At 36.7% G+C, this 13,838-nt stretch overlaps 1 protein-coding gene across 1 annotated transcript; it reads right to left on the reverse strand.

Moving 5' to 3' along the window:
* Positions 1-12,356, reverse strand: LOC108517966 (eukaryotic translation initiation factor 1A, Y-chromosomal; the record flags this gene model as incomplete). The annotated part of the gene is made up of 5 exons (XM_017856101.1): positions 12,175-12,356; positions 8,485-8,568; positions 5,534-5,637; positions 3,796-3,846; positions 1-26 (listed from the first exon to the last, which is right to left on the reverse strand). Coding segments are annotated over exons 1-5 (281 nt in total), but the record flags the coding sequence as incomplete, so codon positions are not given.
* Positions 12,357-13,838: the final 1,482 nt, after the last annotated feature.

Raw genomic sequence — 13,838 nt, forward strand, 5'->3', positions numbered from 1 at the left:
TTTAAAATTACATCAGCTTTGTTATCCTTAGAAATAAACCAATAACTTTAAAAATGTCTTTTATCAAATATCCCTTGTTTCACAAATTACTTTCAAATTGAACACATCTTAAAAATTTCCACCTACTGTTTGTTACAAACTTTCCTGCTTTCCTTTGCCTACCCCAATACCCTTTAGAAAAATATTCTTGAGTCTTTAGGAAGTGGCTTATGTTCATTAGTAAAAAATGATTAATAGCTTCTAGAAGACTGTAGAGATTTCATTTTAATAAAAGCACAAAAGGCAAGCACAGTGCTTTTATTTACTATTACCTTTTAATTAGAAGTCTCTTGGAAAAAAACAAAAGACTTATTCCAACAAATTGTAATATAAAACTTTTTAGGTCAAACACTGCAATTCAAAACTAAAAATGGACTAAAGAATAATGATGTTAAAAAAAGTAATACACTTTTCTAGGCTGGGCGTGGTGGCTTGCGCCTATAATCCTAGCTCTTGGGGAGGCCGAGGCGGGTAGACCACGAGGTCAGGAGATCGAGACCATCCTGGCTAACAAGGTGAAACCCCGTCTCTACTAAAAATACAAAATATTAGCTGGGCATGGTGGCAGGCATCTGTAGTCACAGCTACTCAGGAGGCTGAGGCAGGAGAATGGCATGAACCTGGGAGGCTCAGCTTGCAGTGAGCTGAGATCAAGCCACTGCACTCCAGCCTGGGCAACAGTGACACTCCATAAAACAAACAAACAAACAAAACAGTAATAAACTTTTCTAAGCATCAGTTCTTAGTATCTATCAGAATTGTCTGTGGAACTTGACAAATAGCTTGATTTTAAAAACAGATACCTACTTCCTTAAGAGTGAAAGTAGAACTACCTGGGGTGCAGTACCTGAATACATATTTTTAAAAGCTCTTCTGGGTGGGTGTTTCTAATGCAAACACCAAGAACCACTTTCCTAAGATGTTCACACTTCCTCAATTGAAAGTATTTTATCCAACTTGCAGTAAGGAGGGTTCTGATTGCTTACAATTTACAACCTAAGTAAGATGTAAACTAAAGTGATCTGGCAAAAAGGCAGTATGAAATAGAACACTTTTCAAACCATATGTGCAAACCAGATTTTGTTAAATTGATGATTAGAATAACATAATGTTCATAAAATAATATTTTAAATACACAGTACAACTTTTAGTTTGATATATGAAGAAGAAACAAAGTCAATGTGTAATTAAGTCTATCAAAATAAAGGCCTTCCTGCAGTGATTGCAGGTATGGCAGAATAAGCACTTGCTAAAATTTGTTCCTTCATAAAAGAAATGAGAACACTGACATAAATGGTCAAAATCCATATATCAGAAATCTGGAAATTAACCAAATGAATGCAAGAAACACTAAAGAGCGTTTATGCAAGAAATATAGGTGAATCTTACTAAGAAAAAGCAGTGCGGCCTATTTCCATTCCTCATCTCAGTTTAATAAAAACCAACAGCATAGCAGCTACTGAAAAGCACAGAACAAGTCTGAAGTTCCTTGGTAACACCATTCTACAGAGAATTTTGTGGCAGTTCCTGGAAATTCCCATTTTAAGAGCTTTGCTTTAATTCATTTGATTCAGAGCTTATTCACTGTGGTTTACCACACAGGACTTTTGTAGAAAAAACAATCTGTGGCAATTTTTTTCTTTTTTTTTTTTGAGATGGAGTCTCGGGCTGTTGCCCAGGCTGGACTGCAGTGGCGAAATCTCCGCTCACTGCAAGCTGCACCTCCAAAGTTCACGCCATTCTCTTGCCTCAGCCTCCCAAGTACCTGGGACTATAGGTGCCTGCCACTGTGCCCAGCTAATTTTTTGTATTTTTAGTAGAGACGGGGTTTCACCTTGTTAGCCAGGATGGTCTCGATCTCCTGACCTCCTGATCCACCCGCCTCGGCCTCCCAAAGTGCTGGAATCTGTGGCAATTTTTTAACATGCCTTAAGTGGTAATACTAGCTGCGACAAAAAATAACCAAAAATCTTGGAAAAGCTCTGGAATGAGATATCCATAGGAAATCTGTAAAGTCTAATATGCTTCCGCAAATCTGAAAGGTCAAATATGTGTACAGGGTAGTGCACACAATAAAGAAAGACATAGGAAAGTCCTAATACTACCCCTGACTGAACTTGAGATCCTGCACAGCAAGAAATGAAGACTAAGGAAGAGGTGTCAGTTGACTGACATTGGCTGAATGTTGAAAGTATTCCTCTAAATGTACAAGATTCCTCCTTAAATGATTAAAATCTTGCTCATTTTAATGAAATCTTAATTCAAACATGAACTGCCCACTAACTAACCAACAATTCAGTGGCCAAAGATTTAGTTCAGAAAAGTCACCAAACAAGCAGTACCAACAACAACCCTGAGAGGTAGGAATCTGATTTCTAGAATTGCTATGTTGTAGTTAAAATGTTCAGTTAAAAAAAAAAAAAGGAAAGAAAGAGATCTAAAAAAGTGACCCAAACACAGGGGAGAAAAAAAAAATACTATTCCTGAGGAATTCCAGAAGTTGGACTTGGTTTATCTGAGAGATTATAAACATATTTAAAGACTTAAAAGAAATCCTGTCTAAAAATATTAAGAAAATTATGAAAATGGTATTTCACTAAACAGAAAGTCAAAAAAGACACTGAAGTCATGTAAAAAGTAGAAATTCTCAAGATGAAAAGTAGAGTAACTTCAATATGCCACTTACAGTAATGAAAAGAAGAATCAGACAAAAGATCAACAGAAGACTTTAACATTATAAACCAACTGCACTTAACAGATGACTACAGAAAACTCCACCTAATATTAAGAGAATAAAAATATAGACATAGCAGTACTTTTTCAATGTGGTTAAACAATGGTGATGAGTTCCATGGATAGAAATCAAATGTATTTTACAGACCTACAGCATGTAAATAGTTTCAACATTGGAGATTAAACAGTTACCACACCACTGTCTTTGTTATATACTGCTCACTTTAAATTTACAGCATGTATTTTACAACAGTTTGTACTGTAACTACTTGGTATGCATGTCTTAACTTTACACTACCAAACTACAAAACTTTTAAAGGAGAACCGACTTACTCAACTGTATCAACTAGACTTGTGGTCTCCCAGATGTGGATTTCAAGAACTTTAAATTTCAAAATATTAATATGAAAAATAATATTAGGTAAATGAGTCTCGATTACTAAATTTTGCTTTGCCAAATTAGAACACTAATAAAAATTACCACCTTATATACTATCTTTCTCATTTAAAAAAAGGTTATTAAAATATACATTTAAAAGGTAAACAAACAATTGTGTTCCATGAAGAACATCCTAACTATGCATCTTCTAATTTGACTTCAGAGCATTGAAAATTCAGCCTGCACCAGTACTATTTCACAGACCGGCATTTAGGAACTACAATGTCTGAAATACCTCGCGGAATGCCTGAAACACCATTGGCCTTTAAATGGATGAGGACAGAATGTTCTATAGTACTTGCCCAAGCCTGCAAGAAAATATTTACTGCACATTAGCAATGAAAACAAAGAATTAAAAAAATTATGTCTTTCCACAAAAATACATATACCCTTAACTATCTGTGAGAATTATTTCAAATTTGAAAAATACTATAGTCTTAAACACAACTGGCCCTAAATAAATGATGATGGCAGGCAGAAATCATCCTGGGCTGGAAAGGGTCAAAGATACTAGTATATAGTACCTTCCAAACATTAACTGCTTAAATACAAAGTCACAACACAAATTTAAATGTTATTTTTACCTGATAGTCTCGTAGACCAACCAATATAATGTCTGAAGTATTTATCCAAACCTGTAAGAAATTTACTGCAGATTATTTTAAAATAAAACTTTTATTAAATTTTAATTTAATAAAAATTAAAAGAAAAAATGTTTAGTGAATCTTCCCACAAAACAGGTACACTATTCACCTAGTGTGAAAAAATAATAAATTAATTAGATGCCAGGAGAGGTGTCTCATGCCTATACCAGCACTCTGGAAGGCTAAGCCAGGAGGATCATCTGAGCGCAGGAGCTTGAGACCAATCTAGGCAATGTAGAGAGACCTAGACAACACAGTGAGACCTTACCTCAAAAATTAAAAATAAATTAGAAAAAAAAACTGTAATATGTATCTGTAGTATAGTTGTATGCAGTACATAGTTAAGGTATGGCATGAAAAAACTACAGTACTCAGTTGAGTTTGTTAAAATTTTCTTATTCAGAAAGTTAAAAAAAAATAACAATTTTATCTCAATTACTCAAGAGTTTAAAATGTCAGATGATCCTTTGTCTCAGAAATTGAGAGACATGTAATTGTCCAAAATACAGAAGATGTGTCTACATAAAATGACTAAAAAGTGCCCAATCTACATAAATACAGTGCCTGTTCTTGTCTTAATGTTTGTGTTCCTCAAAAGATTTATGGTGAAATTTAAATCCCCAAGGTGATAGTACTAGGAGGTTGGACCTTTGCGAGGTGATTACATGATGAGGGCTAATCGCTCATGAAAGGAATTTTTGCTCTTAAAAAAGAGGCCCAAAGCAGCTTGTTCATCACTTCTACCATGTGTGGCCTAAGCCAGAAGGCACCACATAATAATCAGGAAATGGGTCCTCACCAAATATTAAATAGATTTCTCTTTCTCCAAAACTATGAGAAATAAAATTTGTTTTTTATAATCTACCCAGTCAATGAGCAGCCCAAATGGACTAAGAGAACCCCTAAAAGTGTCACTAATTTGGAAAAGAAAGAATGTTAACATACCAAAAAGATTTTTTTTTTTTTTAATTGCTTTCTGAGATAGAGATTTGCTCTATCACCCAGGCTGGAGTGCATTAGCACAATTTTTAGCTTATGGGAACCTTGAACTCCTGGGCTGGGCTCAAGCAATCATCCTGCCTTAGCCTCCTGAGTAGCTGGGACTACAAGTGTATGCTAGCTATTACTTCCACAGAGCTCAGCCAAAAAAAGTTATTATTATTTTAATTAAAAATCTGAGTAGTAGAGACTTTTAATCAGTGTAAGTTATAAAATTACCTGATGTGGTATTATAACAAATAGAGTGTCTAACATATTCCATATTCCAATTTTTATAGTACCACCTAAAACTATTTCCCCCAATCCAAAACCTAATGAAGGGATATGCAGCGATTCATCTCTTTTAATCTAAAGTAAAAAGGAAGATTTTTCATTCTTTCACTCAATTTCTTTAATTGAGTCAAGACTATTTGTGTTATATATTAGATTTGTCTGGTTTCTTCAATACTAAAGTAGACATTTCTGGTAGGAATACAACAGAAGTTAAACAAAGAAATTATTCTTTACAAGTAAATCGAAAAGTTATCAAATACTTTTTCTTTATTCACATTGTCACATGGATCATTGTTACATAAATTATTTTGGGAATTCACAAAAATAAATTGCTTGGACCATGTATTTAAAGCAGAGACATTTTTTTTACAGCAAATTTTTATGGAAAAGAAACCTACACACCTACCTTTTTTCTCAATTTCCCTCTGATATGGCATAACCTCTTTACACCATCAAAACACAGTGCTTCCAATCGTCCATTTCCCAACATTTTGATTACCTGAGCATACTCTGAGGAGAGGAGATTAAAAAAAGGTTGAGATCCTGTTCAACATTTGTTAAAATGTAAAGACTAAAATTTAGCTATTGGGCCAGGCATGGTGGCTCAGCAACTTGGGAGGCCAAGGCAGGTGAATAACCCAAGGTCAGGAATTCAAGACCAGCCTGGCCAGCATGATGAAACCTTGTCTCTACTAAAGGCAGAAAAATTAGCTGGGTGTGGTGCCAGATGCCTGTAAAATCCCAGCTACTCAAGAGGCTGAGGCAGGAGAATGGCTTGAACTCAGGAGGCAGAGGTTGCAGGCAGCTGAGATAACACCACTGCACACCAGCCTGGGTGTCAAGATCAAAACTCAACAACAACAAAATAAATTTACCTGCTAATAAAAGCTTCATTTACTGCTAAATTGGATCACACTACATACAAAGAAAAACAGCTTAAAACAAACAGCAAGAAGCCTGAGTAATTTATTCAGACAGCAGTATTTCAAAATGACACATATTCTAACTTTAGGGAAACCAGAGAATTCTTCATATGTCAACTTCTACAACTCTCTCAGCTATGCTCATATACTTTAACGTCTTTATATTTAGAGTAAATAAAACACTAAGTCAAGTAACTTGTTCAGGGTTACAAATGCCATTTCCAATGCAAGGTGTTTCTGCTACTAGAGGCATTTTAATTATCTACTCATTCTGAGTAAGTCAACTGTTGTTGTCATGATTGTACACTCTACTTTTGAACATCAAAGAGGGGCATTTCAAAATATACACTATAATGCTTCATCAACCTCTCACACATGAGCCCTAACTCTATCTTCACTATCCTTAAACTCAGAAATGACAAAGAAAACAATAGCTTAACTATTAAAATTTGTGTTTACTTTAGAATACCTTGGTGATTACTCTAAAGTTCTTAGAAAATAAGAGTGACAGGCCAGGCATGGTTGCTCATGCCTGTAATCCCAGCACTTTGGGAGGCTGAGACAGGTGCAATACCTGAGGTCAGCAGTTCGAGACTAGCCTGGATAACATGGTAAAACTTCGTCTCTACTAAAAATACAAAAATTAGCCAGGCGCACTGGCACACACCTCTAATCCCAGCTACTTGGGAGGCCGAGGCAGGAGAACCGCTTGAGCCCAGGAGATGGATGTTGCACTGAGCCATCATGCCACTGCACTCCAGCGAGACTCTGCTTCAAAAAAAAAAAAAAAAAAAGAAAGAAAGAAAAAGCTACATTGAGGGGTCATACATGTCGCAACTGCGTCCATTTTACAACAATAGAGTGAGCTCAGCTTATCACTAAGCAATTTCGAAACATGGAGGAAAACAAAACAAAGTGAGAATAAAATTAAAAAATTTGTCCTGAAAGTAAAGTCAACATCTATTAGAACTGAAAAGATGAAGGCTAAATAAGTTTCTTTTGCCAGAAAATATGTTTCATATAATTAAAAGATGTTGACTTTTTAGTGGCTTTTATTTAGAACAAAAGTGACTACCAAAAATTCTATAGAAACATATCTAGCTTTTCTTATAAATTATTAAACAATAAATGTATTCATGCTGAAAATAATTAAATGTGAAGAAATCTGAATATAGATTATCAATGAGGTTAGCAGTCTCCACGAAAACCTACCTGTGATGGAACTATTACGTATCTAAATTGTAAGTTACATTAATCTACATAGTCATATGTGGTTAGTGGTTACCTACTTGTAACAGCATAACATAGAAGTAGATAACAGTATTACATTGAAGTTAAATATGTTATAGTAATTCTACTGTTAGTAAAGGAAAAGTGCTTGATCTTATGAGATATATGCTGAAGTATTTAGGGGTAAAGTCTGTAAATTCATGTTACTAATTATCTGTGTAAAAATTCAAAATAGTTAGAAAAACGTGTATACATGCAGATACTCAGAGACAGAAATAAAGTAAAAGATGTAAAAGGTTAAAATTGGTGAATCTAGGTGAAGAATACATGTAACTTTGTTGTGTACTAATCTCACAAATTTTTCGTAAGCTCATTACTTAAAGAAAAAAAGAAAAAAAGCAATTGGCCCGATAAACTTTATTTTATTTTTTGGTATGTTAGTCTGTACTTCCTTTATCAATCCAATGAGTTAGTCAATTATTAGGATTGTATGACATTTTATGATTATGCGCTAGCGGCACTGAAGAAGTTGGGGTTCAAAAAGGTTTTGAGATTTTATCCTCACAAATAACCATGGTCTGATAGCATTACCAACGTATGGAATATTTAATGATAACAGTCTATGCTTAATTTGCTCTGAACTTTTGGCTTTTTCTTGAGACAGGGTCTTGCTCTGTCACCCAGGCTGAATACAGTAGCACCCTCACAGCTCCCTGCAGCTGTGGCCTCCTGGGTTCAAACTATCCTCTCCCCTTATCCTCCAGAGAACCTGGGACTTCAGTTGTGTAACACAATGCCCCATTAATTTTTTTTTTTTTTTGCAGAGACAGGGTTCTGCCCTGTTGCTCAGGCTGGTCTCTCCTAGCTTCAAGCAAGCCAACAACCTTGCTTTCCAAAGGCCTGGGATTGCAGGCAACAGCTAGATTGTGTTCTGAATACTGAATACCACACAAAATACTGAATGTATATTTACAAAAATGCTGCAATCAAATCCTCTATCCAGACTTAGTATATCCAAGAAATCATTATTTAATGAACAAGTACAGGAGAAATGTAGATGATGAAATGAGGGAAAGAAAAATGGAAACATGGGGACAACTGCTCAGGATAATGATTAAGATTCCTTTAGGAGAAAGACTGAAATTTATATTAACAGCAACAACAAAATATATTAATAAAAGAAGCCTAACTTAAAAAGTCTTACCTTGTCCATCCTCTTTAAACACCAGCTCTCTTTTTTCAGATTCATTCTCATTTTTACCCCTGCGCCTGTTTTTACCTCCTTTACCTAATTAAAGAGTAGATAAAAAAATTAACTGTAAAAATCTGCATAATATCATATAAACTAAACTATAAAACAAAATAAGGTTTTTGAAGTTTGTTTTTGAAATCACTTGCAGGAAAATTAAAAATATATCATTTAAACACATAATAAATGTGTTTAAATTTATTTACATTACAACTTTAACATTACCTCATTAACAGAACCTGTCGAGGTTCTCCTTAAGTCTTTTACCCGATATATATCAATACTATCCTTCTTGAACATTTGTTTGGATACTTCTGAAATAAGAATATATCTTATATAAAGCTATACAATGCTTTCCAAATAAAAACAAGACTTCATTCATTTTCTTCTATAGTATATTTTAACTCCACTAAATAATTTGTCCCGAATATCTTTTCATTTCAATAGCTGCAGATATGGACCAACATTTTAACAGTTAAAGTATATTTAATACTTTAATTTCTTCCAATGTTTCAATATTATTATATAATGCTGCATTGAATATTATTCTCCAACAAATTTCATAAATGAACAGAATTAGAATTTCTGGGTTAAAGCTTACATATACACTTCCTTAGACTTTTGATAACTATTTCAACTGCCGTCATGTTTCACTCTTTTTTTCAGTTTTTGCTTATTACTAAACACATCCAGAATATTTCCTTGTGAGATTTTCTATTGAATTATCAAGAAATTGGGGTATGTCTCCACAACATTTTATACACATTAGAGAATGTAAACCAAAATAGCAGCCGTTTCCAAAAGGAGGGAGAAAGGCAACAAATTACAGTAATATAAAGGAATCGATTGAAGCATCTGAATAAAAACGTTAACACTGCAAACAGAATAAAATATATATAGCTGGCCACCGCAAGCCAGACATCTAACTTCTTGAATCCACCCACTACCTCTGGAGCAGTCTCACATTGTTCTGTGCCACTATAAAAGAAAACTGGGCTTCCACAACTTCGTGATTTATCCAGATTCGGATGTATTCTTAGGGTATGCCAAAACTAAATTTCTACAAAGGAAAACACATTCTATATTTCAAGCCATTAATCGTGCCTGAACTTAGCTGCGTCAGGACAAAGATCATACCTGCTTTGGTTACTGGGTTTTATAAAAGTTTGGCAGCTTTTCAAATGACTAAACCATGATTACACATTTGCAAAAGAATGGCAACTTTTAAGTTGCATACAGCAATCTCAAAGGTGGGAGCATCTTACTCTAGCTCTTCACAAGTAGGCCAAAGGATGCCCTTTTCCTGATGTGAGGACAGGTTTCTAAGATTTCTGCAGAAAACCAGCTGAATGAGGGCAAAGAAAAAATAATTCCACATATGGCCCATGTTCATTTACATGTTTACTTGGATAAACCTCACCATGACAATATTGACAGACATCTGGATTTTCAAATGAAAACAAAAACAAAAAAACACAAAAAGCCAAATGAGCAAGTTTTACTTCTATATTAGTAAGTCTCATCTCATAAAACGTAGGGGTCTTCAAAAATATCCTTCAACTAAGTATCCCAGAGGATAACACTGATTTTACACAATAATAAAAACATTCAATTCAGGATGGTGATTAAATCTTAAAAATAAATTTGGGAGAGGTAACAGAGGACTTTAACGAGTCTGTGTTGTAATTCCTAGAGGTATGGATTTCCAGGAGTTCACTGTATTACTTTACATTTTTTTTTTTTTGAGACGGAGTCTGGCTCAGTCGTCAGGCTGAAGTGCAGTGGCGCAATCTCGGCTCACTGCAAGCTCCACCTCCCAGGTTCAGGCCATTCTCCTGCCTCAGCCTCTGGAGTAGCTGGGACTACTAGTAGGCGCCACCACGCGGGGCTAATTTTTTTGCATTTTTAGTAGAGACGGGGTTTCACTATGTTAGCCAGGATGGTATCGAGCTCCTGACCTCGTGATCCACCCGCCTCGGCCTCTCAAAGTGCTGGGATTACAGGCATGAGCCACTGCGCCCGGCCACTGCACTTCTTTTACGTGCCTCAGATGATACAAAAATTTGTTTTCAATTTACCAGAATTAACCAAACCCTGATTATTCTCCTTCTACTGTAATATCATGCAACAGAATGCACTTTAAATTATATTTTAAAAGAATGAGGCTAGACATGAACATATAACAATTAAAGTCGTTTAATAGTTTATCTTGCTTTCTTTCTATGACCAACAAATCCATACCTCCTTCTTAAACAAACCCTATGTGTTCTGGTGATACTCTTTACTGAGAACCTTCTTAGGCTCACTCAGTTTGAAAGTTCTACCCTAGAAGAATAAAGGAAGCTAAACTACTTAAGGCTAGCGTCAAGTACAGGGATAGTAACATCAACAAAGATTTAATGGACATTTTGCAAAGGGAGATACTGTGATCTTTAGAATCCGTAACTTAGAGAACTGAGAATCTCATCACTAGAAATAAAGGTGAGAACAACATACTTACTGAAGTTGTTCAGTACCTTCTGAGAAAATGTTAGTGAAAATCATAAGCCTTTGCTACCTCTAATTAGACTTCTCCCATAATACACTTTATCCTTGAATAATTTTGCAGTAAAACAAACAAACAAATCTTATTATACAAAGAACCCATTAGTGGGTTTTGGGGAGAGCAAAGAGTATTGTCCAGAAAACACAGCACTGTACTGTCACCAAGTACCTCAAGCGTTGTGTATCGTAACAGCTATAAAGAGAAAATGAAACAGATTCCTAGGTGCCAACAAGCAAGTAAAAAGAAGACAAATTGGTGTGGGTCCCAAGAAGGAATAATCTAAGCAGAGTTTTTGTGTACTATAAAATATGGTCCTCTCCTGTGGAAAATAACACATTTTGTTTCCACCTACAGTTTTCTTCAAGCAATTACAAGGGCATTAAAAGTGAGAGATTACCTCAGGTCTATATAAAGGAGAATTTCTTTCAGAAACGACCGAGCAAGAGTTCTGCTGAGGTTAGACCTCCTACTTTAGAAGCTGTAAGTAAACTTATTTTCAAGTCTAAGCGTGGTGTGAAAGTTTAAACGCAGAATGAACGGAACGTTGATGTCTTTACTTCCACGGTATTTATCAGATACGGAAGTTAAAAACTTGCCTAAATATGTAATAAATCTTCTGCAAAAGAATGTTACACTCTATAAAGGGATGGGGTAGAGAAAAACGCCAGAGATGAACCTAAACATGCTTCAAGGTTTTCCCACTGTTTAACAACGGGAGTATCCTTAGCAATACTTTTAACTGTCCAGATAGGTAAATAGTTAAGAACTGCTTCCAGGAAAGTAGCAGGGAAGTTTGCAGGTGCCTACTCTGGAAAGCCAGGCAGTCCGGTTAAGGTTCCTCAACCGTCCGCTACCTACACGCCTTCCGTCTGGCGTGAAATAGCAGCAAAAGCCCGCTACCTTCCGAAGCAGGCCCCACAAAAATGGCGTCTCTCCCACCCAATGTGACCAAATCGGGGATTCCCAACTCTTTTCCCCAACACAGTGCTGGAGGCGCGATGCCCAGTTCCGCCAGAAGAACAGTTACTGCGGCCTGGAACAGATGTCGGCGTTACTGGCAGAGCAAGCCGAGGTACAGTCCCAGACGCTTACAGCAGTACCTTTATTCTTGGGCATAGCGGTGAAGACAGCCTCGTGGGACCTCTTCCGACTCCTTTCTGGCTGTTACTACTACTCTAAGAGCAGCCTGAGTGAAGATGCCGCAAGTTGGCGCGCACAAGGGGCTGGCCACGCAGCTCTCTGATAAACTGCGGACGCACACTCTCTGGCGTCAGCAATAGGCGACGCAGCTCATTGCGATACTTTTCCGCGCCTCTCTTCGGCTGAGGCGTGGCCAAATGACTGACACCTAGTAGACCCCATCGGAATACCGGAGAGTTTGGCGCCAGATGAATAAACAGGTAGCGGGGCGGGACTCAAGATGGAGAAAGTGGAGTCTAGGATGGAACGGGGCGGTGCCCTGGTGTCTGCTGCTTTGCTAAAAAAATGTTTTCCAGTTTCACAAGTTAGTGGATCATTTAACTCTAAACACCTAAATTTTAAGAGAGCCCTTACTCTTACACAATAAGATTGAAGGACTGACTTAGGACAAGACCCTCTATGTTCAGAATGTTTCCTTCCTTCCTTCCTGCTTCCCTCCCTCCCTCCCTCCCTATTTCCCTCCCTCCCTATTTCCCTCCTTTCCTTCCTTCCCTCCCTTCTTCGGAGTTTCGTTCTTGTTGCCCAGGCTAGAGTGCACTGGCGCGAACTGCCCGGCTAATTTTTGTATTTTTGGTAGATAGGGGTTTCACCACGTTGGCCAGGGTGGTCTCAAACCCCTGGCCTCGTGATCCGTCCGCCTTGGCCTGCCAAATTCTGGGATTGCAGGCGTGAGCCACCGCGCCTGGCCTATTTTTTTTCAGTCTCTGTCTTCTCTACCTCAGCACCTCACCCTAAACCATGTAAGTACCAAGGCCGCGCCTGTCGCTTAAGATTGCTACCACCCAGCGGAATACTGACAAACAGTAGACGGTAAATATGTATAGGAAATGAAAGGTAAATATACATAGGAAGGAGTGAGACTAAGCATCTGAATCTTACAGCAAATCATGGCTTAACCAAATGTCTCAAATGGACTGACTGTGGTGGTGAAATTATTTCAAGATAAAATTCCATTTGATTGTGGTATACAAGCATTTGATTTACTGGATTTGTTGTGTGTGCTACTATTGTGTTTAGAATGTTAGTATCTGTGTTAAGATATATTGGCTTGTTTCTTGTGATGACTTTGGCTTTAGGATCAATACAATCCTGGCTTCACAGAGTGAATTGTGTAGGGTCCCTTTTCTTCTGTGTTTTGGACACATTGGATGTAAATTCTTTAATTATTTAAATTGTCCAAGGCCTTAGTTTTGATTATGAATTCGTATTATATTTATTCCCGAGTCAGTTCTGGTAGTTTGTATGTATCAGAAATTTGTTCATTTATTCTAAATTATCTAACCTGTTGGGTGTCTAATTGGCCATAATACACAAAGAATAGTATCTTCCTAATCCTTTTTTTCCCCTTTCTTTCTGCAAGGTAAATAGTTTGCATGTATCAGGAATTTGTTCATTTATTCTAAATTATCTTTTTGGGCATATAACTAGCCATCATATACATAGTATAGTATCCTCTTAATCCTTTTCTTTCTTTCTTTTTTTCTGCAAGGTAAGTGGCGGTACCCTGATCATCGCTACTTGTTTTAAGGAATTTGAGTCTTCATGGTTTTGTTTTAACAGCCTA

This window comes from Rhinopithecus bieti, unplaced genomic scaffold, assembly GCF_001698545.2.
Source record: "Rhinopithecus bieti isolate Rb0 unplaced genomic scaffold, ASM169854v2 scaffold_44053, whole genome shotgun sequence".
Classification (NCBI taxonomy): Eukaryota; Metazoa; Chordata; class Mammalia; order Primates; family Cercopithecidae; genus Rhinopithecus; species Rhinopithecus bieti.